Consider the following 25,085-nt stretch of genomic DNA (forward strand, 5'->3'; position numbering starts at 1 on the left):
TGGCAGCGGAGAAGCAGACACGGTCTCTGGTGGGCATCCAAGTGGGGTCTCCATTTCAATCAGGCAGATAGGGAGGTGTTGATATTGTCCACACAGAAGCTGCAGGTCCAGGCTTCCTCTGCTACTCATAGCATATAAACCTGCTGGTTTGTGGTGGGCTTGCATGTGCTGCTATGACCCATGAACAGTGGCGTAAAACTCCCACATGCATCTGGTTTTGGGTGTTGCACATACAAAAGAAAGAGGTCCTTCATGGTAGGTGCAGGTGTAAACCCACCCTTCTGTTTGGAAGCCTTTCTGGAGCCTCTCAGCAGCTGCACCCAAAGCAGCCTACCCATCCTTTTTTCCTCCCCTTTTGTTCAGGGTCTTCCAGTCCTTGGCTGTTCTTTCCTTACTGTGTTCCCAGTGAAGAAGGTGGCCTTGGATTCAAATGAGCAGAGCTTATCCCGCCATGGCTGGGGCAGTCTAGAAACCCAGTCTTCAGTTGCCCCTTAGGTATTGTCCACTGTGGCGGGAGACAGCAGTAGACCTACAAGGCCTACCTTGTTTGCAGAAGGAATTGTGCTGTTACTGGAGAAGACAGGCCAAGGCAGGTGGATGGGGGGGGGCACTGCTCCTGTGTTGCTCTGGGCAGCCTCTCACGTTGCCCTTCAGAGAAGAGGCCAGACCGTGCCTCTTGCTCAGTGTTCCTCACTCATGCCTTGTGGGACTCGTGCTCAAACAGGAGTTTTGGGATCCCAGTGATGTTCAGAAGCGATAGACTTGCCTTGGATACATGTGTGTGAAAAGAGAGGGACATCCTCTGTGCCCCATTCTTAAAGGGCTCTGTTGAGCATAGCAGTGGCAGGAAACCCATTCCCGATACGGCAAGGTGGAGGCTTGTCAGAAATTACTCTGCTTGGTATGTTTGTATTTGTGTCCAGATGGACCTGGTTGTGGCTCATGGGAGGCTGTGAGTCTGAGCTCCTCTCAGAACTGGCAAGCAGCCACACTCATGATTCGGACCCATCTCTGTATGCATGTGCCTGGGGTTCAGCTGATCAAGCTGGTGTTCAGACCAAGCTGAACAGGAGCGAAGTGTGGTGCTGAGTGGCTGTTCTCCATCCTTGTGATTTTTGTAGGCTGGGTTAGAACTGAAGATGTCCTGGTTGCGAGTTTGGTTGTAAAGGCAAATGGGGAGTGCCTTGAGGTAGTTCTGGCGAGTGGCTTTTTTCAGTGTCCTGTCTGTATAAAGCCCGAGAACTCAATTCATCAAACATCAAGACAGTCAGTTTGTCCCTGTCCATTCATTGGTAATCTGACATGGAGAATTTCAGAAAATTTCCATGGAGTCTGGCCAAGTTAGAGCAGTTTTAAAGTTTATTTTGAGCCTTACGCCTCACACCATTTACAACGGATCTCTGCCCCTCCCACGGCATATTTTACATTTCTCCTTTTGACGGTTTAGATGGTGTCAGTAACTCAAAGATATTGAATTTGATGGTCTGCCTAATTTAGCTGCTTTGATGAAAATCTGTCAGGTACTCCTCAAGTTATGAGATGTCAGAATTCTCACTCTGAATCATTCATTTAGCAAAGGGCTCATGTCCTAACTCCTGTCTGTCTGAGGGATCGAAGCTGCCATGGGGGAACAAGCTTCCCCCCCCCCCCCCAAACAAAAACTGCTGTCTGTGGAGTGAGTTGGTGACCGCGGTGTGTGTTGTGGATAGGGTAGGGGAGCTGCGCATACTTTCAAGTGGAGTGCTGCATGGCATGCCAGGGGCAAACATGCAGCAAATGTTTGTGTATGGCACCGTACGTGTTGTCATACAATGTATGGAATGGTGTGTGCTTGCATGGTGAGTTTCTGTGTGATGTGGGAGGATGTTTTTCACCGAAGGAGGGCTTGGAAGGGAGGATTGGTTCCATCATTGAAAGGGTGGCTGGTGCTGGGAGATAGGCCGGGCCAGCTGTTCCAGGAGAAGGAAGGGCAGTCCTAGCTGAACAGTCCCTCTTTCTGACCCTTCCTTCAGTCCCCTGACCACTGATGTTCTTAGCAGTGGCTCCTCCAGCCTTAAGTTGATGCTGCTGCTTCTAAGTACCAGGTCAGTTAATGATAAGGTCAGCCCCATTCAGGATGTAATCTTTGCGGAAGGTGCTAACCTGGCACCTATTGTCCACCCCCAACTGGACAAGGCACCTTGTTTCTGAGTCGTGTTGTAGGAGCTGTGGCTGCAGGGCGGGGAGGTGGGGACACAGTGGTCTGCGGTAAGGCTCTTCCCCGTGCCAGGTGCCCTTGCCAGGTTCAAGTGTCTGTGCTGCTGAATGGATGAGGCAGGATTGGGCTTCTGCTGCTGTATCACTCACCTGGCTGCCCCTCAGTCTCCCTGCCTAAGCTTGTTGGGGTGATGTCTGGTGTGCCCCAGGTTGTTGATCTCAGGGAACACGGGTGTTCATGCCAGGGCCTCTGGTTCTGGACTGGCTCAGGATTTTATGGCAACCAGGCACCTGTCTGAAGTGATTTCTGCCCTGACACATAGGAGTGAGACACACATTGAACCTGATGTTTCCTGCTGGTTGGATGGAAGGTGAGCTGGATGTGAAGAAGAAGAAGAGCACTCCTTTGTTGTGGACAGATCCCTTTCTGGGAGGTTTAGGCTGGTGGTCGTCCACCCTTGGAGGCTGATGAATCCAGAAGGGTTCCTGAGGTCCCTGTTGGGGGGAGGTGTTTCCTGCTGCCAGTGCCAGCATCTCATCTGCTGATCTCTTCAACTTGGAGGAGGCCAGCACAGTGCATCTGCAGGCTCCTGAGCAACCACTGCCTCATGGCAGAGCTCATGTGGATCTTTGGTTTACCAAGGAGTTGTGGGTAGTGAAGTAGCAGAAACCGTGCATCAAATCCCACCAAGTGCAGGTGTTTGTGTTTGGCTTGTGTTGGGGCCTGCTCTGTGGTGTGGGAAGGTGCATCTCTGCAGTTGCATGTCTGAATGTTGCTTTGGAGATGCTTTTGGGACAAGGCCATGACCAGGTCTTCTCCTCTCTGAAGGGGGCCCAAGAAACCTTTGAACATTACTATCGGAAGCAGAGAAGGAAGCAGGCCCGGCTGGTGCTGCAGCCCTCCTCCAACATGGTAGGTGCTCTTGCAGTTCTCAGCATCGCAACTGGGGGTAGATGGATGGGGGGCTCTTTCTGGACAGTGGTGTAGTGTGCTGGGTGGCTCTTCTCCATTGGCAGCCTTGGTAATCTTGTTCTGTTTCTTTGCCTCTCTCCCTTTCCAGCATGAAACGTTGGGAGGCTATCGGAAGTACTTCAATCAGATAGTGGGGTAGGTGTTGCCTGTGTGCTTGTGTGTTTCCTGTCTGTTGTCTTATGGATTTTGCTTGGTGTAAGCAACACTCCCTCAAAAAGAGGGGGAGTAATGGAGGGAAAATGCTCCCTGAGAGGGTTTGTGTGTGCTGATCATGGCCTGGCACTGATGTCAGCGTGGAACACTGGCCCTTGTTCATTCTGCAGGCTGTGCCCTGAGAGGTATCAGTTGCCCCAGGGCAGTTGCAGAGCCTCTGCTGTTGGGGTTAGTAAGGAAGAGGGCACCTGGGCACCCTGGGCTGCAGGAGGTTTCCCAGCTCCATGCTTGCCCAGGCCAGCTTTGGCAGATGGGGTTGAAAGGATGCCCTTGGCCCAGCCCCAAGCAGAGATGCAAAGGTTGGACTTCACAAGTCTGGTCTTCTTGCTGCTGCTTCTCGATCCCTTTAAAGAAATCAGGAAGTGCAGGGCAGGCTGGCAGGAGGTGAGAAGAGGCTGGATTCTTCTGCCCAGAGTGGTGGGGGGTCCTCCAGTGGTGCTGGACTGTGGATCAAGTTGGGTCATCCCTGCATGCGGGTCACGTGGAATGAAAGAGGGTGTTTCATGGGCATCCACCTCAATGTTTAGATACCACCAGTCTTTTTCTCATCTAACCCCTGCCTCACCCTATTGGTGTCTCTTCTGCTAGCTTCTTTGTCATTGAGGACCACATCTTGCATACCACCCAGGGCTTGGTGGACAGAGCCTACATCGACGAACTCTGGGATTTGGCACTGTCCAAGACAATTGCTGCACTTCGGACACATTCCGTGAGTAGCCCTTGGGAGACCTTGGGGTGGGCCATACCTGGGGCTGCACATGCACACAGGGACATACTTGAGGCACCTTTGTCCCTGTCAGACTGGCAGCTCGAGGCTAAATGCATCTGCCAGGCTTTGGCTTCTGCAATGCAGTGCAATGCTGAGGGGTAACACTAGTTGCTTTTAAATGGCTGCAGCTGTGCAAGCTGCTTCTGTCCTTGTGAAGAATCATGAGTGCCTCAGAGCTGGAGCCTGAGCATCCTTTAGGGTGCCTTTAAGTTTTTTTGCTTGGCTGACTTCTGGTTGTCGTATTTTGTGTGTGTGTGTGTGTGTGTGTGTGTGTGTGTGTGAGAAACTGAATTAAATGGGATGCTAGCTAAGCTGGCTAAGTGTCATTTCAACACACCACAAGCCTTTGGGCCAGAGGTGGAGAGAAGGGGGTGAGCAAGACGTATCTGGCATGTCTTGCTCACCCCCAGTGTGCACCTCCTCTAAGTGCTTGGTGGATGGGGCAGAACTGTTACAAGCCAGCATGTGCCTCTTTTTTCTTTCAGTCCTACTGCTCTGACCCCACTCTGGTCTTGGACCTGAAAAACCTCATTGTGCTTTTTGCTGATACGCTCCAGGTGGGTTGTTGCTTCTCCCTCTGACAGCTGCCCCTTGCTGAGCCTTGGTGTCTTCCCCCCCACCCCTCCCCCTCCCCTCTTCTGTGGTTCACATGTCTGGTTTCCAATTCTGAACCTGCACTCAGGGTAGGGCCAACCCTGGATTGGCAAGAGATGGGGTCTGGCTGAGCTATACCCCCCACTTGAGTGATGTCACTTCCTGTCAAGATGGAGGTGTGTCTCCTCCCCTTATGTGCAAGACTTGCCCCACCTCCACGACTTTCTCTGCTAGACACAGTAGGCTGCACTGTGTGCTGTGACTCCCATCACTCTTCCCTCCCTGACCTGGAGCCCCAAGTGCCTCTCCTGGTCAGAAACAAAGTGACAAAGCACAAAGGCCTGTTTCACACACACCCCACTTGGAGAAGCAGAGTGTGGATTTGTGCCAGCGTGCATCATGCAGGTGTGCACCACAGAGACCTGCTTGTCTGCCACTCTCTGTGGAGTGTCCTCGCTGAGCAAGCTGCGTGTGCCTCTGAGCAGTGGCTGTTCCTCAGCCTGCTTGACTGTGTGTTTGTATCTACCCAGGGATATGGTTTTCCTGTCAACCAACTTTTTGACTTGCTGCTGGAAATCCGGGACCAGTATAGTGAGACGCTGTTGAAGACGTGGGCAGGAGCCTTCAGGTGAGGGTCTGTGAGGGCCTGCGCCGCTGGGGCCAAGCATTTGGAGACAGAGCGTCACGAACTGTCCCGCCTGACATTCTTCCTTGTCCTGTCGGGGTGTTTCCTTCTGCCTGGCACTGTTCTCAACAGCAGGGTGACCTCCATGTGGTGCTCATACAGTGCTCTTGTGCATTGTCTGGGGGTGGCCATGCTGCTCTCCTTGGGTGCACCAGTGGCTGAAACCCAGAATGCCACCTCTGTACTGCAGTTGCACATGGCCTGTCCTTGAGCTCCCAAGGCCCCCTTTGCATAGGGGTGGGGGTGGGGCTTCTGACAAGTGTGAAAAGCCTTTTTGGTTATAGCTGAATGGACTAAATGTATTTGGAGGCCTGATGTAGGTTTATGGATGTGAAAAAAGGACTGCAGCTCTGTTGCGAGTTGGACAACATTCTCTGCACAGGTGGCCTGTTGTTTAACCTGTGTGCTGCTGTTTGTATTTCACAGAAATATCCTTGATTCAGATAATTACAGCCCTATCCCTGTGGCCAGTGAAGAGCTGTATCAGAAGATGGTGGGACAGTTTCCTTTCCACGATGCCGAGTTGGAAAAGGTAAGGAGGCAAGAGGAGGTGGGCGGGGCTTGAATGCTTCTTGGGAAGAGTTGAGAGTGCTGAAGAAAACACTGGCCCAGCACCTGTTGGAGTGCCTTCCCAGCACAGAATGTTCTTCTTCGGGGGAGAAGCTAAACCGTGCAGCCCCTGGGATTCCGTCCACGAAGAACATGCTTCTGAGCCCAGTCGCAGGGGTTCCAGTTATGTCTTACAAACTGTCCAATGTTGGCAGACTTCAAGGAACAAACCAGGGTAGTGACTGGAGGACACAAGTGGGCTAGAGAAGGGGCCTGTGTGGTGGCAGGGAGAGGAGTGTCACGGAAGGGCAGGCAAGCTGCTTCTGGATCCCCCTTTGCTTTGAGGGCTGGAAGAAGACTGGTTGCTTTTTGCTTTTTAAATGGAAGGCATCCAATTACTGGACAGAGTGCCAGGTTCAGTTTCTGTTGGTGGAAGAGCAGTGCTGATGGGGAATCTGCCCGGGTCTCTTCTTACTGCAGTTCTTAGATGAGATCTGCCACTTGTGAGTGTTCTCTCCCACCCTGCCCTATGGTTGGACCAGCAGGCACGTTCTGCAGTTGTTTCCCATCCTTCTGAGTCATATAAAAGAGTCCAGAAGGGGTCATGAAGCCATTGCCAAAGCAGAGGTGCTTAAAGTGGTGGATGGATGAATGGGGAAGCAGGCAAGTTCTGCCATAGAGAGCAGATGAGGTGGCCACATGGAGGCCAGGGTGGCAGCAGACGGTACAGGCCATCCTCAGCAGTGGCTGAACTTGCCACTTTCTGAGGGAGTGGACGAGCTGCTGTGTGTATGTTTTCCTCACCAGCCTCTCCTTTCTCTCTTGCCTCTATTTTGCAGCAACCATTCCCAAAGAAGTTCCCCTTTTCTGAGTTTGTCCCTAGAGTTTACAACCAGATCAAGGAATTTATCTACGCTTGCCTGAAGTTCTCTGAAGACCTTCATCTGAGGTATGCTATCCAAGATGGATTATTCCTCCATGCCTGACACAGACATCTCCTTCCAGGTGATCTTCCAAAACCCTCGTTGGTAGACATGTTGGAGTGTTGCTTGCCTCACAGCTAGGCCAGGCACTGCTGAGCCTGGTCCTGCCAGTGGTCAGTGACAGCACTCATTGTCTGACTGTAGAACCTGCCCTGCACAGGCACTTGCCCTATAGCACCTCCTCTGTGCTTGAAGGGGGGGCGGGTTGGATTCCAACCCTGGCAGGGAGGCTGCTCCTTGTCTCGCTTTCCCTCTCATGCCTCAGTCAGGTGGAAAGAGGGGAGGGGATCTCTTGCACCTGTGTCTTCCTCTTCTCGTTGAACCAGCTTCCCAGGATCTCTGCTGCCTCCTCCAGGGGCTTCTGGAGTGCCCTCATCCCTACATCCACTGCCTTTGCCTTGCAGGTACAGGCTGCCTTTAATGCCCTCCTGCAGGGGTTCTGGTCTAGAGGGTAGAGCCTCTGGGCAGGAGGTCTGGTCTAGAGGGTAGAGCCTCCATTTGCCTGAAGATTAACATCCACAAGGTCGGCAGTTCGAGGCCACCGGCACCGTGCGACCTTGAAGCAGCTGGCAAGCTGCAGCTGAGCTGTTCCATCTGCTCGGAGCGTGGGAGGATGGAGGCCAGAATGTTAAACCAGATCGGAGCGTAACATCTTGAATGTGGTGGTTCTTGAAAGAGAGAACCTTCTTTCAATTTGTAAAAATCCCTGCGTGGATTTAATAAGCCTGCCTGTGTAAACCGCCTTGAATAAAGTCTTGAATAAAGACCAAGAAAGGCGGTATATAAATACTGTATATTATTATTATATTATTCTGGACCCCCTCCCTGCCCCTGCGTTGGGCATCTCTGTTGCCTTAGCAGGCAGGGGTGTCCTGGTAGTGCTCCTTTCTCCCAGGGGGTGAACTTTTGCCCAGGGCACCAGGTGAGCAGCAGAGCCCTGGGGGTGGGAAACGAACCGTAGCTCAGGTGCCAGTGAGGGCGGTAGTGATGGCCTCTGAAGTGCCAGGAGTCCCAAGGGCTGTCCCGGGGATGCTGGTGACAATTCTGGACAGCATCCCTGTGATAGGCCTTGGGACTGCTGGGACTCCTTGCTGCAGCTGCTGCCATGTAAGGAAGAAGCAGGGGCTGGAAGCAGAAGGGGGGTATTTCATGGTCTGAAGGGACAGTTCTGGAGGTGTGGCCATGGCGGCCTCTTGCAGTAGGAGCAGCAAAGCATTCCGCAGCCCCTTAAATTATAACAGATTTCTTGGCAGTGCCAGAGCACAGCTGTGGTATGCTGGTGGTGGGAGGGCACCTGATCTTTCCCCAAGCAGGTGCTCGGCCCATGAGGCCAGGTCAGTTGGGGTGGCGGAACACTGGAGAACTCCGGGCGTGTGAAAAAGGAACGAGGTCTGGAATGAGTCCAGACTACAGACGCCCCTCTCAAGCTGTCTACCTGCCTGGAGCAAGGAGATGTCCAGGAAGATGTCTGGGCAGCAACTGCTCTGCAGAAGTCTCCAAGGGCAAGGCAGGGCGGTGGGAGCGGCTGTGCTTTCCCAGAGACAAGTACCAGTCAGAAGCTTGTGCAGAGCACCTGACTGATGACTCCTTCAGTGGGGGGACGGGGGACGTGCCAGGTCTTAGCATTGCAGTTGACCACACAGCCTGAGCTGGGACACTCCCTGGTAGGCTGTCAGCACCGGGCTTGACTGAAAGGCAGGCAACTGAGCAGTGTCTGCGGAGCACAGGACTCCTGGGCAGCATCTGCACTGCTCTGGCTGTCTGACCCACAGAGGGGTGTGGTGGGGGGCTGAAGGGCAGGGGCCTCAGGGCAGTGGTCAGGGTGGTCTGGAGCTGCGCAGGGCCATGAGGCAGCTGGGTGCTGGGTCCACCTCGGCTCTGACTTCAGAATCTCCTTAGTAACCTCTTGCCGAGTGTTCTTTTGCAGCAGAACTCCCAGGCTGGCCACCCTGGGGGAACAGAGCAGGCGCCCGGCTCTCCCCTAGGCCTGCCTCTGTGTTTGCCTGCTGGGGAATTGGTCTCTTTGCCACCTGTCTGGTTTGGAGTTTTCTGTGCATGTGAAATAACGGGGCTCAGCTGGGAGGACAACCCTTCTATGTATTTTGCCCCCCAGGGAAGGCCTTGCTGGCAGGGACACGAGCGAAGGCGTTTATGGGGGCCTGGTGCACTCTGCCTTGGGGGAGCTGCTTGGCTGTCTGATGGCGCTTCACCACTTGGCAAAGGCTTCCTCCTTTGTTAGGCTGTGGGCTGGAGCACTACTTGACTTGTTTCTTGTTGCACTGTGGTCCATGCGGTGAGGTTAAAATGTTGCATATGAATGACCCAGGAAGTCAGGCACCTCCCATTGCACCTGAGCTGTAGTTTCCAGTGCAGAGTTCAGCACCCAGTTTTTAAAGCTTTCTCTTGCTTAAAAAACAAAACCCAGTTTGTTGTCCTTAGGATTGCAGTGATTATATTGAAAACATGCAGGTAGAGCCTGACGCAGCATGCGCTGTTCAGGCCGGCAGTGGTGGGCTCTGCTGTTTTCAGCCCAGGGGTCAGTGATGCTTGTCAGGGGCAAATCCTCATGGGGTTTGCAGGCTTATTTCCAGCTGTGCCTGACTTCGCCTTCTGCCTGCCAGTCAGAGATGTTCCATCCCAAATGCTGCACGTGGCTGTGGAGAGCCTTGCTGCCTCTTCCTCCAAGGAGCCCAGTGGCTGCAAGCTCCACCCACACCCCTCTTGAGGCTTCTGGGGCTTGGGCAGCACGTGGCAGTCCCTCTCCTGTCCTGGTGCCAGCTTGAAGTTTGCTCTGGAGAAGGAAGTGCTTTTCAGGCTCGGCGGAGGGGCCAGGCGCCTGAGCCACTGCTCCTCTTCACAAGCCAGTTTTGACAGCTTGAATGGCCTTTCATGAGGACCTGTGCCTGCTCAGCCGGCAGCAGCGTTTCCCTCTGCCCTCCTTGCCGCTCCTTCATAGTGCAGCTTGGGGTGATTGGGGTCAGGCTGTCAATCACAGCCCCTGCAGAGCTCGGGATCGTGTTCCAGGATCCAGGGCTGTCAGGCATCACGGCTTCAGACAGTGCGCTTGAGGCTCCAGAGCTGTTGCGGCCCCTGCGGCACAGGGCACAGAGCGTGTTCTTGGTTAATTGGAATTCCAAGCGAGTGCCTCCTCTGGGGGAAGCGGCAGCCTCGTGCCCCTGCTGAGCTGCTGGTGTGCATGGCAGTCCCTTTGTGGCAGTCTCGGGGACTGCAGGCTGCCTCTCTTGGGAGCGCTCTCCTTTGCAATGTGCCTGTGAATTGGAAGTGTGCATGTGCAGGGGGTGTTGGTGAGGCCTGCAGAGCCCAGCAGTGCTTGCCTTGGGGAGATGGAGTGTGCGCCTTGGAGCGTTTCCCGTTGGGCAAGCTGTGCCTGGAGCAGTCCGGCATCCATTGCCCACACCCCTTCCCTAAAAGCGCAGGCTTCCATTCACAGGAAAAGATGCAAGTGGCTGTGTTTTCTCCCCCCCCCCCGCTTTATCACTTAGAATAAGTAATTACTGTCTCCTTGGTGAAGCGTGAGCTTGTTGGATGCTTCGACCTGTGATTCAGATTAGCCAGTGTGGACTATGAAGGCAGTGCTGGTTCCTTCTCCTTCTTTGACCCACCCAAAGCTTGCTGAGAGAACATAAGAACAGCCCCACTGGATCAGGCCATAGGCCCACCTAGTCCAGCTTCCTGTATCTCACAGCGGCCCACCAAATGCCCCAGGGAGCACACCAGATAACAAGAGACCTCGTCCTGGTGCCCTCCCCTACATCTGGCATTCTGACATAACCCATTTCTAAAATCAGGAGGTTGCACATACACATCATGGCTTGTACCCCGTAATGGATTTTTCCTCCAGAAACTTATCCAATCCCCTTTTAAAGGCGTCTAGGGTAGACGCCAGCACCACATCCTGTGGCAAGGAGTTCCACAGACCGACCACACGCTGAGTAAAGAAATATTTTCTTTTGTCTGTCCTAACCCGCCCAACGCTCAATTTTAGTGGATGTCCCCTGGTTCTGGTATTATGTGAGAGTGTAAAGAGCATCTCCCTATCCACTCTGTCCATCCCCTGCATAATTTTGTATGTCTCAATCATGTCCCCCCTCAAGCGTCTCTTTTCTAGGCTGAAGAGGCCCAAATGCTGTAGCCTTTTCTCATAAGGAAAGTGCCCCAGCCCCGTAATCATCTTAGTCGCTCTCTTTTGCACCTTTTCCATTTCCACTATGTCTTTTTTGAGATGCGGCGACCAGAACTGGACACAATACTCCAGGTGTGGCCTTACCATAGATTTGTACAACGGCATTATAATACTAGCCGTTTTGTTCTCAATACCCTTCCTAATGATCCCAGGCATAGAATTGGCCTTCTTCACTGCCGCTGCGCATTGGGTCTTATGAGCAAGCTTCCGGTGTGCCCCAAGGATCTGTCCTGCCCTCTAATTCCCTGACTGTGGAGTTTTTTCAGTAGCCTTTGGTGAGGGACCGTGTCGAACGCCTTCTGGAAGTCCAGATAGATAATGTCCATGGGTTCTCCCACATCCACATGCCTATTGACCTTTTCAAAGAATTCTATAAGGTTCGTGAGGCAAGACTTACCCTTACAGAAGCCATGCTGACTCTCCCTCAGCAAGGCCTGTTCGTCTATGTGTTTTGAGATCCTATCTTTGATGAGGCATTCCACCATCTTACCCGGTATGGATGTTAGGCTGACCGGCCTATAGTTTCCCGGGTCCCCCCTCTTTCCCTTTTTAAAGATAGGCGTGACATTTGCTATCCTCCAATCTTCTGGCACCATGGCCGTTTTGAGGGACAAGTTGCATACCTTAGTCAAGAGATCTGCAACTTCATTCTTCAATTCCTTAATAACCCTTGGGTGGATGCCATCAGGGCCCGGTGACTTATTGATCTTTAATTTATCAATGAGGTCTGAAACATCTTCTCTTTTAACCTCTATCTGACTTAACTCCTCGGTCAGGAGGGGCCGTTCGGGAAGCGGTATCTGCCCGAGGTCTTCTGCCGTGAAGACAGATGCAAAGAACTCATTTAATTTCTCTGCCATCTCTAAGTCTCCTTTTATCTCCGCTTTCCCTCCCTCACCATCCAGAGGGCCAACCGCTTCTCTGGTGGGTTTCCTGCTTCTAACATATTTGAAGAAGCTTTTATTATTCCCCTTAATGTTGCTGGCCATGCGTTCCTCATAGTCTTGCTTGGCCTCCCGTATCACCTTCTTACATTTCTTTTGCCACAGTTTATGTTCCTTTTTATTCTCCTCATTAGGGCAAGACTTCCATTTACGGAAGGAAACTTCCTTGCCCTTCACAGCCTCTCTAACTTGTCTGGTTAGCCATGCGGGCACCCTCCTGGATTTAGTGGAACCCTTCTTTCTTTGCGGTATACACCTCTGCTGGGCCTCTATTACTGTTGTTTTAAGCAGCCTCCATGCACTCTGGAGAGATTGGACTCTTTTTATCCTCCCTTTCAACCTCCTTCTAACCAGCCTCCTCATTTGAGGGAAGTCCGCCCGTCGGAAGTCAAGGGTTTTTGTGAGAGATTTGCCTGGTATTCTTCCCCCAACGTGCACGTCAAAACGGATCGCAGCATGATCACTGTTCCCCAATGAAGTTGGCCACATGGGGCCTGGACATGAGGGGTGGGAGGGAATGCCCAGGAACAATCCTGCTGAGCCCATTGCCTTGGTCAGGGAGTGTGCTTGTGGAGCTTGTGCCTCTCCTGCACAGTGCAGGAGGTGGGGAGTGGGGTTGCAGCAGTGGGGAGATAACAGGAATGCTCTCTGCTGTTGGCTCACTCATCTCTACTTTGTAATTGCACTACCTGTCAGGGAAAACAGGTGAAAGGAGAGCAGGGGGTCGAGGGCCGATTTACCTGGAGCCCTCCAGTTATCACCTGTCCTCTCCTTTCGTCCTGCTGTCACAGGTGGGGTTGCCTGAATGAGAGATCAAAGGACAGTCTGCAGTGCAGCCCCTTTCCAAGAAGTGGCCTCACAATGGAGCAGTTGCACTTGGCTGGAGTGGAGTGCAGGCAAGGGGGGGGTCGGGTCGGGTCTCTGGACCAGGGAACTTCTGAGTGGCTGTGAAGATCAGAAAGAGTGGAGAGGTGCAAGATAGCAGGGCTTAGTGGTCTGGGGCACCGAAGGAAAGGCTGTAGCTTTTGGAATTCCTGAGACTGGAAGGAAAGCCCCCGAGGGAGGACATGATTGAGATGGACAAAATTACACAGGGGATGAGTAGAGTGAATAGAGACGTGTTCTTTTCCCTCTCACACAACTCCAGAACCAGGGGACACCCACTAAAATTGAGTGTCAGGAGGGTTAGGACAGACAAAATCTGGAGCCTGAAGGATCTTGATATAAAACAGTATTGTAAAGACCCTTATCTAGTCTAGGACAGCCTGCCTATGTAAACCACCTTGAATAATATCTCATGAGAAATAAATGACTGACTGACTAACATACATTTTATTTATTTGATACCAGGGAGTGGCATTGTCTTGTGTGCTCCCTGAGGCACCTGGTGGGCCCCTGTGAGAGACAGGAAGCTGGACTATACGGTCCTCTGGCCTGATTCAGTGGGGCTCTTATGTTCTTATGCTAAAAATACTGTGCATTGAAAAAGCATGTTGAATAACCATAATTAGGAGCAAAGTACTTGGTTGCTCCCAACCCTTTTTCCCAGGTGCTGCAGCTTCTCTGGTGATGGTGGCGCTGCTGCCGCCCTCTGTGCCCCCTTCCCCGACTTCAGGCACACCTGATGTGCTGCTGAGGCACTGCTGGCCATTGCTGCACTGGTTGTGTCTTGCTTGCGTTCAAACAGTGACTTGCTGAAGTGACTGTTTGGGGGGCTGCTGCTGGTCAGCTGGGGCCACAGTCTGCCTTGGTGCAAGATTGGGCAGGACCCCATTCCTGCTACTTGGAAGTCCTGGTCATCTCTAGTTCCTCTGTGTTTTATTTCCTGCTCTGATCATTTCCCCCCTTTTGCATCTCTCCCTCCTCTTTAGCTCCACAGAAGTGGATGACATGATTCGGAAATCCACCAATTTGCTGCTGACGCGAACGCTGAGCAACTCTTTGCAGGCTGCCATTAAGAGGAGGAACATTGGCCTGACGGAGGCAAGTGCTTGGCCAGTGGGGCTGCCCCACCTTCCTCTCTTGCTCTCTGGCGTCTTGTGTGAAGGGCTTTTTGTGGATGGCCTCTTTGCTGACCATCTTGCCCGCCTGCTCAGGTCGGCGGGAGAGGCTCTACTGGAGGGGCCTGGCTCAGTGGGTTCCCTTCTCTTGGGAGAGCTGCTTGACTCCCTTTCTGATAGTGCTTTGCCCACCTCTGAAAAATGATTATTTTTATTTGGGGGGGGTTGGGGGGTTGGATGCTTCTGGATATTTTCCTCTACTTTTTGCCAGACTAGAGGTCTTTTTCAACTCATATGTAAACAGCAATGTTAGAAGGGTTCAAGTCACAAGTGGGGATGGGAGGAGGCCCCTTCAATGCCTGACCAGCTGCAGGGGGAGGTGACCTAAGAGACTGTGGTGTCTTGTGGGGGGAGGCACAACACTTGGTCTCTGTCTCTTTTGCATCTGATGTGTGGAAGTCTCCAATGGGGGGGGGCGGTTTTCAAAACGGAAATGGCAGAGGGATGGCAGTGCACCCCAGGCTTCTGTGTGGACCCCCCCCTTCCTCCAACATTTCAGGAACTTTAAAAGGGCACTTCCTGCACATTGCTTCAGCCCAACTGTTTAAGGAAGGGTTGAAAGTAGTGTCTTGTATGGTCTTTGTAGTTCTGTCTTATGTTTCTGTTCTTATTTTTGATGTTGGCTGCCTTGGATGATTCACATGGTAGCTGAAAAGGAGGGATAGAAGTGTTTCTGCCAGATAAATGCCTGTCTCTAACACCCAAGAGGAGCACTTGCCTCCCCCTCTCTATCCAACTGATTCAGGCATGATGACCAGTCAGAGGCTTTGTTGTCAAGAGCAGCATGCTACTGGATATCAGGTTTTTTTCCCCTTAGGGGGAGGGATGAGTGTGACCTTCCTGGAGGCTTCTGACAGGCTGCTGGGCTAGAGAGACTTTGATCTGATCTTCGTTCTTTGGCATTCCTCCCCCAACTTCTTTGCATGCCACTTTCAAAATCTGAGGCATCCCCAGTAAGACCATTCCTTGTGCCCCTCCTGCAGCATAAAGGTGGGGTTGGGCATCAGAATTTCCCGTGTGTTCCACCTGCAAGGAGCCTACAGCGGGGTTGATATGGATGTGCTTTTGGACATGCATGGGGGATGCTGTCCACAAGGAGGCTCCTTTCAGATTTTACAGGAGGGCATGCAGTGGGGTTGGGAGACTAATCTGTATGTATGGGCAAGCTGCAGGCAGCTCTGCCGATGCTGAATGAAGTGGAGTGAGCTGTGTCCAGCACCTCCACTTATTGTGTGATAATCAGAACTGTGGCAGAATTAGTATAGCTCACTGAAAGCTAATGAAACATAATTAAGTTTTCTGTGTGTAGTAGGTGAAAGGTCTTTGTTAAGTGGAGCAGCTCTTCTCTCAAGAGATCCTAGCCTAGTAAACCAGGAAAACTAGTTCTATGTGGCACTGCCAGGGGGTGATCCAACCAGCAGGTTGTGGTGGAAAGAAGTCAAGAGAGCATCATTTGACTGGTGCTTTAGAGCCCCAAACGAGCGTGTGTCCAGCGGGAGAGAGAAGCAAGATTTCTTTTGGCCAGAGTGAGCCCTCAAGCATAAGAGAGCCCTGCTGCATGGGGGCCTCTGCTTCAGCTATTCACACTGGTTGTTCCCTGTCTTCCCGCAGATTGATCAGGTTTGAGAAAAAGTTATGCAGGGCTCTGTCCTGGAATTGGCTATGATCTGGGCACCCAGGGTGAGGGTTCTGCAAGGTGGGTTTTTTCGGATGCTCAATTACTCCCCCCTCCCGGTGACCACCTCTCGTTGAAGGGCATTTCTCTTGAAAGCAGGAGGTTTCAAGCAGTAGCAGCAGCAAATGTTCCCCTCCAGAGACAGCCAAATTGGCTCTTAATTACCTCCCAGATGCCTGCAGGCCTTTCCTGAAGAGCTTTTTCTGAGCTGGGGGGAAACACTCGCTGTCATTTGGCTCCCGTCATGTCAGCCTCCTGGGCCGAATGGGCTTCAGATCTGCTGTCTTGTTTCTTGTAATCAGTTTGCCCTTTTCAAGGGATTTGAGAAGCAACGAGACGAGTTGAGTTTGGAAAATTCATTAGTGTTTCTCTACTGCTTCTAGCAGGAATCCTGGAGAAATTCCTTCACAGTGTAGAAATGTCACCTGTGACAAAAATAAGACCTCTTTTTAATTCTTTGTCCTAAGAAATTGGACCATGCCAGTGGCTGTGTTTGAATAACAGCAGGTGTACTTTGTCATTTCTTTATCTGACCTCCTGTTGAGACATTGTTGAAAAACTAAAGTGTAAAATGAGTTTTTTTTTTGCTGCAACAGCTGGTCCAGATTATCATCAACACGACACACTTGGAGAAATCCTGCAGGTTCCTTGAGGAATTTATAACCAACATTACAAATGTCCTTCCAGAAACTGTCCACACGACTAAGCTATATGGAACCACTACCTTCAAGGTGAGGCCATTGCTGTGTTCCAGGCATTTCTTGGTGGACTGAGCAGAGCTTGTAGAATCAGAGTTGGAGGGGTGTATCAAGGGCCTCTGCAGCCTGCTCCTGGCCACAAGGAATGCCACCTTCCATCACTGTGCTCTTGATCAGTCCTGGCAAAAATTCAGAGTTGTGTGTGTGTCTCACTTGCAAGGATACCACAGGCAAGATGCCAGAAGAAGCAACAGGATTTGGTAGCCTCTTGAAATGAGGGCTTGGTAAAGTCCAGCAGTGTCCAAGGTTTGGTCTGGAGAAGGGAAGATGAAGGTGTCTCTAAAAGACAAAGCGTGTGTGAGGAGGGATCTTGAGTAGAACTATTTGCAGCTCTGCTTTTGCCAGATGGAAGGGCATTGAGGGGAAGATCACAAGAAGTTCAGAAGTGTGGGTCTGAAGAGGTAGGAAAGTCTGTTTGGACAGCAGCAAGATGTGTGTGCCACCCTACACATACAAGTGTCCTACCTGCACTCTCACACAATGGTTTTTTTTTTTATGTTTTCCATCTGGCTGTTTTTTTTCTTGGTCTGAAATATTCTGATAAAATTATAATGCATCCATTTAAATTGTCTAATGGCTGCTGAATGCTTGAATCCAGTGGATTATTTTGCAAAACCATCCATCCCCTGAAAGTCTAGTAGCGGGTTTATTCTGTCCCTTCAGCAAGAAGTTAAAGAATCTGCTCAGTCTGTCTTAAAGGGGAGCAAGATCAAGTGGAAGTCCTTTCTGGTCTCAAATCATTCAGAGTTTGAAGACTTGAGAGCAACAGTTAGACCTGAGGTTAGGAATGGCTGGGAAGCCACCCTTGCTTGAGCTAGGCAGATGTTGGGGGCTCCAGAGGTGCGGCCCTACCCAGAATGTTTGCTGCAGCATCCTGGACATTCTTGATGCTTTTCAAAGGGAGTCCGAGTCTTGCAGGAACCCAGGCATGAGTCAGCAGGGCCAGTGCTACTTGCTTAAGGCTTAGGTGCAGCTGGCTCCTTGATCTCCACTTCCTGCAGCCTAGCAGGGTGGTTGCAAACTCCTTGGAAGGCAGAGGGTGAGGTTCTTCTCTTGACAGCGTGTCTTCCGCTGAGCCGGCCCCCCTTTTGCAGGACGCCCGTCATGCTGCAGAAGAAGAAATCTACACCAACCTGAACCAGAAGATCGACCAGTTTCTGCAGCTGGCCGATTACGACTGGATGGCCATGGAGGGCGGTTCCAAGGCCAGTGACTATCTGGTGGACCTTGTTGCTTTTCTCCGCAGCACCTTTGCTGTCTTCACGCACCTTCCTGTAAGTACACCTCTGAACTGGAGGGTCCCTTTTTGACTCTGGGGTGGGCTCAGTGGCGCTCAGGCATGCCCTGAACTCAGCAATGGAGGGGGGGGGGAGGAGGAGAGAACAGTGTTGGGATCGTCCCCCAGCATGCCTTTGCCTTGCTTTGTGTTCACCTCCAAAATTGTTCTTCCGTACAGGGGAGGGCATCTTCCCTCAGGAGTGCCTGGCAGCACTCTTTGCCCCTGAAGTTCAAATTTTCCTTTGATTTGGTGTCAGGTGAGGCGGCATGGATACTGCGATTCCCAGAGGGTCTTGGGAAAGCTGTGGTGCTGCTGCCAGCATTCTTTTAAGGACATGTGCCACTGTGAGCAGGACCTGGCGCCCCAGTGGAGCTTCCACATGGGGCTTGTGACCTTTGCCCCCTGTAAGGCACCACTGCCTTTCCTCATCCTCTTTCCTTCAGCAGAGAGAAGGCCCAGCTTGTGCCTGGCCAGGTGGGTTCCAGGGTGGGGGGAGCAGGCCTTGTGTGCAGGTAGGCTGCAGTGCAGAATGCAGTGGTTGGGGAGGAGCAGTTGCTCACTGCATTTTTGGCCCTGCAGGCAGTCCTTGCCAAGATCACACTTGAAAGGACCTGCTCTGCACTGGGCCGATCCACCTGGGGCTCCCTCGCTCACACACGCGCGCACCCTGCTAGTTTTTCAACAACATGAAAATTGAAAAACGAACCAGTTGGCAACAGATGAATATTCATGGTTGCACTTCGCCATGCCCATTTTGTCCAGGGGAAGGGGTCTCCTGAAGGCAGGAGAGAGGTGCAAGTCAGCAGTGAAGAAGTGCTCAGCTCACTGGTTGGTGTGATCCTCAAAAGGCAGGGGGAAGCAGGTCTCAGGCCACTGGGTGTCGTCCCCGTGGGGTGTCTCCAGATGACTGCGACTTGTGCTTCCTTGCTCATTCCCTCCCCCCACTCGTCTCCTTCAGCATCTCAGTTAGTTTTAGTCCCAGCATGATGCCTCATTCAGGTGTGAATCTTCAGCACACCTTTGGAGCTGGTCCTAGGAAACCCGGCTTTGAATTGCAGTGTGCCTTGCTTGTGACCTGCCCTTTCTCCATCATCACGGTTTAGGTCAGGATCTGGCCTGCAGACCACCAGAATTGGCTTGCACTGGGACCGTTTTCCGGGGCAGTCCAAAGCTGCTGGGAAGGAACGTGGGGTGCAGGTTGTGCCCATGCTCGGTTCTGGGAAGGGTCTGACTTGTTTGTTTCCCTGAGACCATTCATGATGGTCATGATGGTTCAGATTAACCAAAACATTCCCAAAGACTGGGGGAGAGTGAGCAGAGTGGAAGCCGACCTTGCTGCTTTCTGGCAACCTGTTGTGTTCTCTTTCCTGGCAGCGGGGTGGGGAGTCTGTTGCTGGCAGCCCCAGGAGACTCTGGAAGGAACTTCCCTCCCTGAGAGAATCAGTGGTCTGATTCTGGCAGGAATGTGCCACGTGCTGCATTCTAAATTGATGCTGGTGGGGAAAGAGGGCGGCAGACTGGAGCTAGGACTTACTCTGGTGTGTGGTTGCGTTTGGCTTGGGTTGGAGAGTTGGTGACGGACGGAGAGACCTGCCTTCTGCCTGAGATGATGTGGCCACGTGGAGCATCCCCAATGGTGGAGCAACCCTGTCCAGAGCGCCCCAAACAAATGGAATGCTCTTGAAATGCAGCAGAGCTCGCGACCCCCACCCTCTGCATCAGGCAAGCACAGTGGTGGTGGTTTGCCACTAATGGGAGGTGACCTCCCCCCCCCCCCTTGCAGACACACAAAGAATTCTAGCTAAAACAAGCTAATCAAAAGAAGAAAGTCTCTGGCTCTTTGGTGAATGGAGCTCCAGTTGCAGGAGATGCCCATCGTGGCCGAAGGTTCAGGGTGCGTGGGGGAGAGAAGGGCCCCTTTGTTCTTGGGGGCTGCTTGTTGCTTTAATTTCATGTCAGACAAGCTAATGTAAATCGCCCTGACAGATCTGCAGGGAGCGCACAGGGATTTGTTGTCTTTAAGCCTTTCGGAGAGGGAAGGTTATGTCAACACCTCTGGTGGGGCTGTCAGCTTAACAAAGCAAGGAAGTTTTTTATTTGTTCGGGAAAAGGGGTGTTTTTCTGTTTTGATTTTAAGTTTCCTTTAATCCTTGGAGGCTTGTATCTTGATAACCTTCCTTGCAAGGTAATGGGGCAGGTCAGGAGGTCACCGCGACCTGGGAAGGGGAAGTGATCTTTCAGCAATTCTCCTCCCAGTTGTAATTGACTCCAGGAGTCAGCCTGAACTCCTCTGCAGTGTGTGTATGTGGAGGGGGGTCCCCCTTCTTTCTCCCCCCTGCCTTTCCTCCTCCTCTTTCTCCTGTTTACTTTTGGCCAGATGGTGAGCACAGATTCCACACTGCAAGGTCTGAAAGCCTCAGCTTGGATCTGGGGCCCTAGGAGGTGTGGCGTTGCTGTCCTGGTCTCAGCAGAACTAGTGGCCCTGGCTGGCCACCTGGGGAAGGGCTTCCTTTTTCGCTCCTTGACTGTCTGTCCCCATCAAGGAGGAGACTGGCTACTGCCTGGCACGTTTCTCCTGAGCATCCACACGGGGCCCCTTTCCCACCCAGAGTCTGAGGAAGTGGCAGCTCTTAGTTCAATGCCACGAGCTTGTGTTGTGGGGCAGCAGAGAGGCCCGACTGGGCGCTCTTGGGCAAGCAGATCCCCTTTTCTTCTACTCAAAGAGGGCAGCAATGGCAGTAGTCCACCTTGCTGGGCTATGGCCAGGATAGCTGGTTATCCATGGTCCGGGTCTGCTGATGGTTCCACCAGGCTGGGCTGGGAAATCCTCCCCTGGACCCTGGGGAACCACTTGGCCCTCCTTGAGGCAGAAGGCTCGGCATAAGGCTGCAGCTTTGGCGAGGTCGTCGCAGACCATCATTGCCGTGAAGGGCAGGCAGCAGTGTGTCATGGGGAGGGGGAGCTCTGGGGCACAGTTGTTCATCTCTTCAGCCTCCTTCCTTTGGTATACCAAGAAAACCAAGCAGCTCAGTGGGTGGAGTGGGGTGGAGGGCATGTCTCTGGAAAGCCTCGGCAAGCCCAGCGAGAGCAGAGATGATGATGCCTCCACTGTGTGCTTGAAGTGGAGGCTCAGACCAAGAAAGGGCTTTCGGGCTCAGCTCTCCAGCTATACTTCCCAGTTTCTTTGCCTCCTGGATGTGGAGGTTTCTGTTTAGCTGTCTGGGACACAGCAGCTCTTGACTGCAGGAGTGGGAGGGCCACCAGCTGCCCAGACCCCCTGCATTGGCCTTTTCACCAGAGAAGGGGAGCTCTTTCAGAGGACTGTGTGGGTTCCTGAACCTGTCCCTCCTGCTGCCTCGGCTGCTAGCTGGGCTGCTTCCTGATGCCTCCTGTCTTGCCATTCCCTCCTTAGGGGGAGGTCCATGTCCATCCCACCATGCCGGTGAGTACGACTCGTGTGTTGCTCGCATTCCATGCCCCTTGCTTGCTCTGTGTATGTGTGTGTGTTCGGAGCAGGGCCAGGAGCCAGAGGGAACTGTTCTGAGTGCTGCCAGGCCCAGTGCCCAGGTGGTTGCCCCCTCCATCTGCAAGTGTTACAGTGGACTCTTCCATGTCAGGTTGCAGGCAGGCAGTGCTGGTTCCAGAAGCTTCCCAGAGTCCTCACAGCTCAAGGAAGGGGGTCTTAGCACAGCCTGGTTTGCAACAGGCTGACTTGGTTTTGACGAGGAATTTTTGTGGGTTACACAAGGGAGCATTCCAAAAGATGGTGCTCCCCCGCCTGCTGTCTGTAGTCCAGGCTGCAGCCTCTATTCCTGAAGGGCAGGTGAGGCAAGAGAACAGCAACTTGGCAGCAGCTACACATGCTGTGTCTGAGGGGCATCCCCTTAATCCCCACCCAGCCATTCCTGGTCGAAGCCTGAGGGTTCTGAAGCCCTTGTTGGTCTCTCCTTCAGCCAAGTGTGGCATGCAAGTTCCTGTGTGTTCAGAGCATCCTGATGGCCCCCATTTGTCCTGGTGAACCCACTCAGGAAGGTATCAGACCTTCCTCCCAATCATGGTGAGAACCATATAGGCAAACTGCCCTCTACAGGAGATGGGTTTCCTGGGCATTTGAATGTCCTCAGGTAGGAAAGCAGCTGATAGCCTCTGGCCTAGATGCCTTTAAAAGGGGGATTGAACAAATTTCTGGAGGAAAAATCCAGTCATGGGTTACAAACAATGATGTGTATCTTGTTGTCTTGTGTGCTCCCTGAGGCATTTGGTGGGCCACTGTGAGATACAGGAAGCTGGATTAGATGGGCCTTTGGCCTGATCCAGCAGGGCTGTTCTTATGTTCTAGCCTGTGTTGTCCAGCTGCCCCTCCTATGCTCTGGACCGCTGCCCCCAGAGTCCCGCCTGTGCTTGCCTTTCAGTCCTTTTGAAGGAGGAGTTTCCATGGCTTCAGAGGTCAGATGTGCCTTGCCATGAGCTGTTAAGGTTCCTTTGCTGGGAGAAGCTATTTCAGGCAGCAACCTTGTGGCTTTGTTTCCTGCCTGGGCCTCACTGGATATAGTGGACAAGGACCTCATCGTCCTTTTTCTAGACTGGGCCTCCCTCGAACCTTTCCCAGGTGGACTGCAGAATGTGATCCATAGGTGTATAAGTGCCTACTTACATAGTGATGGAAAAATGTGCATGAGACTGAAGGAGTTCACATATTTCTGACATGGGTGCGTAGTACTGGGTGCTGAGCCCTTTTCCCTCTGGCTTTCCTGGGCTGCTTTGAAGTCACAAGTCACTTAAACTGAGCTCTGCTCTAGTCGGGGAAAGGGAGAGAAGCAGCCTCTGGTTCAGTGAATGACTCTAGCAGTTGCCAGCCTGCTTGGTTCTCACCTTGGTAGAAAAGCAACTGCATTTTCAGGCCTAGATCAGAGCCCAAGTGTGTCCTGGTGCTGCAGGAGCTACCGGCCAAGAGACTCCTTAACACTACCTGCCCTTCATCACTAGAGGTGTCGCTCCTTCCCCATTTGCATCTCTGCTGGACAGAGGAAGGTGTGTGTTTTCCCATCTCCAGTTTGCACTCTGAGCTGGGAGCAGGAGCCTGTGCTGCAGCCCTTGCAAGCTTCAGGCACCTGAGGGTCTCCCTGCCTGTCTTGGGGTCGCCAGAGGCGGGGAATTTAGTGTAAGTGGCCAGTCTGATTGTTGGCACAGAGCAGTCTTCTGCCATGGCCAAAAGAGTTGAGCTGGTTGCTTTTGATAGGAGCAGAGGGCCCTCCAGACCGTCCTCTGCCAGACACTCACCATTTTTTATCCAGCACTTGCAGCTGTTGTGTAGCCAGCAGGGATGGTGGTCAATGGGGCATGCTCCATGTTGCATTCCACCACAAGGCCAGACTTCTGCAGAGGGACCTGGCGACGGGTCAGAGGGTTTCTCACATAGGACATGGGGAGTGACGTCACGTTGTGTGTCAGCCACTTACCTTTCTCAGTAATTTTTTGTGTAACTGCCACCAGTTTTGTTTGTTTGTTTCAGATCATCTAATTTTGCTTCTTGTAGTTAGTTTTTACTAATTGGAGTAGGAGGTTTAGCACTCTAATCCACTTGCCTTATACAATGCTGAAGTCCACAGTATCGCCTCTACATTCTGGTATCCAAGGTGGCTCTGGGTGTCTTGTGTCATGTCTGCCCCAGTTGTTATCCAGCAAGGATAATGTGGGATGGGGAAGTTGGGAGTTTCATACCTCTTGAGCCTCTCAGTAGCTGTGTAGGGAGGGAGAAAGACTGGGATTGCACCAGGTTGTTTCTTCATGGGCACCACACAACTGCTGTGCTGTTGTAACACATTCCTCAAACTGAAGGGGTTTCTGCCTTGCCCCGAAGTGCTGTGCACCTGAGTTGTGGAGCACGTTTTGGAGGTAGAGTTGGAGGGGGCCCCTTCACTCTTATTGAACTGATTCGCAGATGGGAGGGTCCTGGGGGGGATTCTTGCCCTGCCTCCTCTGTCCAGGAGGCGGCACTGGACACCAAGTGCATGTCCTCGAAAACAAAGCTTTTTTAGGATGGGAGACTAAATACGCTTATGGCAAAGACAGTTGGCCTTGATGGCCAAACTGGCAAGTAGCTCTCCCCTGCAATCCATTTACTTTCATCCACAACCTGCAATCCTTCTGAAGCTCCACATTGTCTCATATAGTTGAGCTTGCATGAAGGGAGAATTTCCCACTGATCTGCCTCACCTTCCTGTACCCGGGACTGGGGAGGTGGAGGGAGACTGACCCATGTGGAAAATGCACATCAGCCGCCACCCAAGAAGAATCCCAGAGGGCCAGGACTTGGCCCCGGCTGGAACCAGGTCATGGCGTCTTTTCCGGCAGCTCCTCTGTGGCTTCTTCATTCTTCTGGATTTGTCTTTGAAACAAAATTCTTTCCATTGGGCAGATTTTCCACGAAATACAAATCAGCTGCCATCTTGGTAGGAGGAGGCCGATTCAGCCCAGAGAGGGATTCTTCTCCCTCGTGTGCACTTGTGTGTGCCTGCAGCAAGAGAGATAACGTGCCTTAGTCCCACTCCTTACTGTAGCTAAGCTTCAGTATGTGTAACTGATACATTCTAGCTCTGTGTTTCTCAACCAGTAGTACAGGTGCCACCAGTGGTACTTGAGGTGGTGCTTGGTGGTACCTTTGGGCCCTCCTAGCCATCTGCTGCCTGGCAGCGAGATGAGTGACATGATGTGGCAGGCTTCGGTAGGAGACTTGGCTTGTTTGGCAGAGCTTCAAAGCACACTTTTCACACGTTCTATAAAGTCCTCCTGTCCACCCTGAGCCTCTCACTGGTGTTTGTCACATTGCATTTGGCCCCTCAACCCATAAGTGGCAATGATGTCAACAGCAGCTGTCCTGTGGGTTCATCCTCTTCTCCGAACACAAAGGGAGGGTGTGGGACATTCATAAGCAACGAAAGGCAGCAAATTTAAAGCAGACAGACGGAAATGCTTGGTCTTAGCAAAGCATATGCCCTGTGGATCTGCTGCAAGACAAACAGAAGCCAAGGACTCAGAAGTCTTCTCAGACAGAGTGCTAGACAGAGGCTCATGACTCAGAAGGCCCTTGAAAGACAAAAGGCCTCTTCTTGGTGAGGTGGCAGCATCACTGATGGAAACCCGATGGAAGAGGCAGTTTTGTGCTCGCTCTTTTTCCCAGCTCTGAACTTTCCCTCTACCAAC

General features: G+C 52.3%; 1 protein-coding gene across 2 annotated transcripts in view; it reads left to right on the top strand.

Moving 5' to 3' along the window:
• The window catches only part of EXOC6B (exocyst complex component 6B), a 172,146-nt gene that overhangs the window by 80,244 nt on the left and 66,817 nt on the right, over positions 1–25,085 (top strand). Inside the window, exons 9-19 of one of the 2 annotated variants that reach the window (XM_066631755.1) lie at positions 3,026–3,109; positions 3,258–3,304; positions 3,971–4,091; positions 4,637–4,708; positions 5,276–5,373; positions 5,857–5,962; positions 6,819–6,928; positions 13,982–14,093; positions 16,442–16,576; positions 17,698–17,877; positions 21,295–21,324. In XM_066631755.1, coding sequence (XP_066487852.1) covers positions 3,026–3,109; positions 3,258–3,304; positions 3,971–4,091; positions 4,637–4,708; positions 5,276–5,373; positions 5,857–5,962; positions 6,819–6,928; positions 13,982–14,093; positions 16,442–16,576; positions 17,698–17,877; positions 21,295–21,324 — 1,095 coding nt within the window. The remainder of the gene's footprint in view (positions 1–3,025; positions 3,110–3,257; positions 3,305–3,970; positions 4,092–4,636; positions 4,709–5,275; positions 5,374–5,856; positions 5,963–6,818; positions 6,929–13,981; positions 14,094–16,441; positions 16,577–17,697; positions 17,878–21,294; positions 21,325–25,085) is intronic. The other variant, XM_066631754.1, reaches the window with a different exon arrangement.

Source organism: Tiliqua scincoides, chromosome 6 (genome assembly GCF_035046505.1).
Source record: "Tiliqua scincoides isolate rTilSci1 chromosome 6, rTilSci1.hap2, whole genome shotgun sequence".
Classification (NCBI taxonomy): Eukaryota; Metazoa; Chordata; class Lepidosauria; order Squamata; family Scincidae; genus Tiliqua; species Tiliqua scincoides.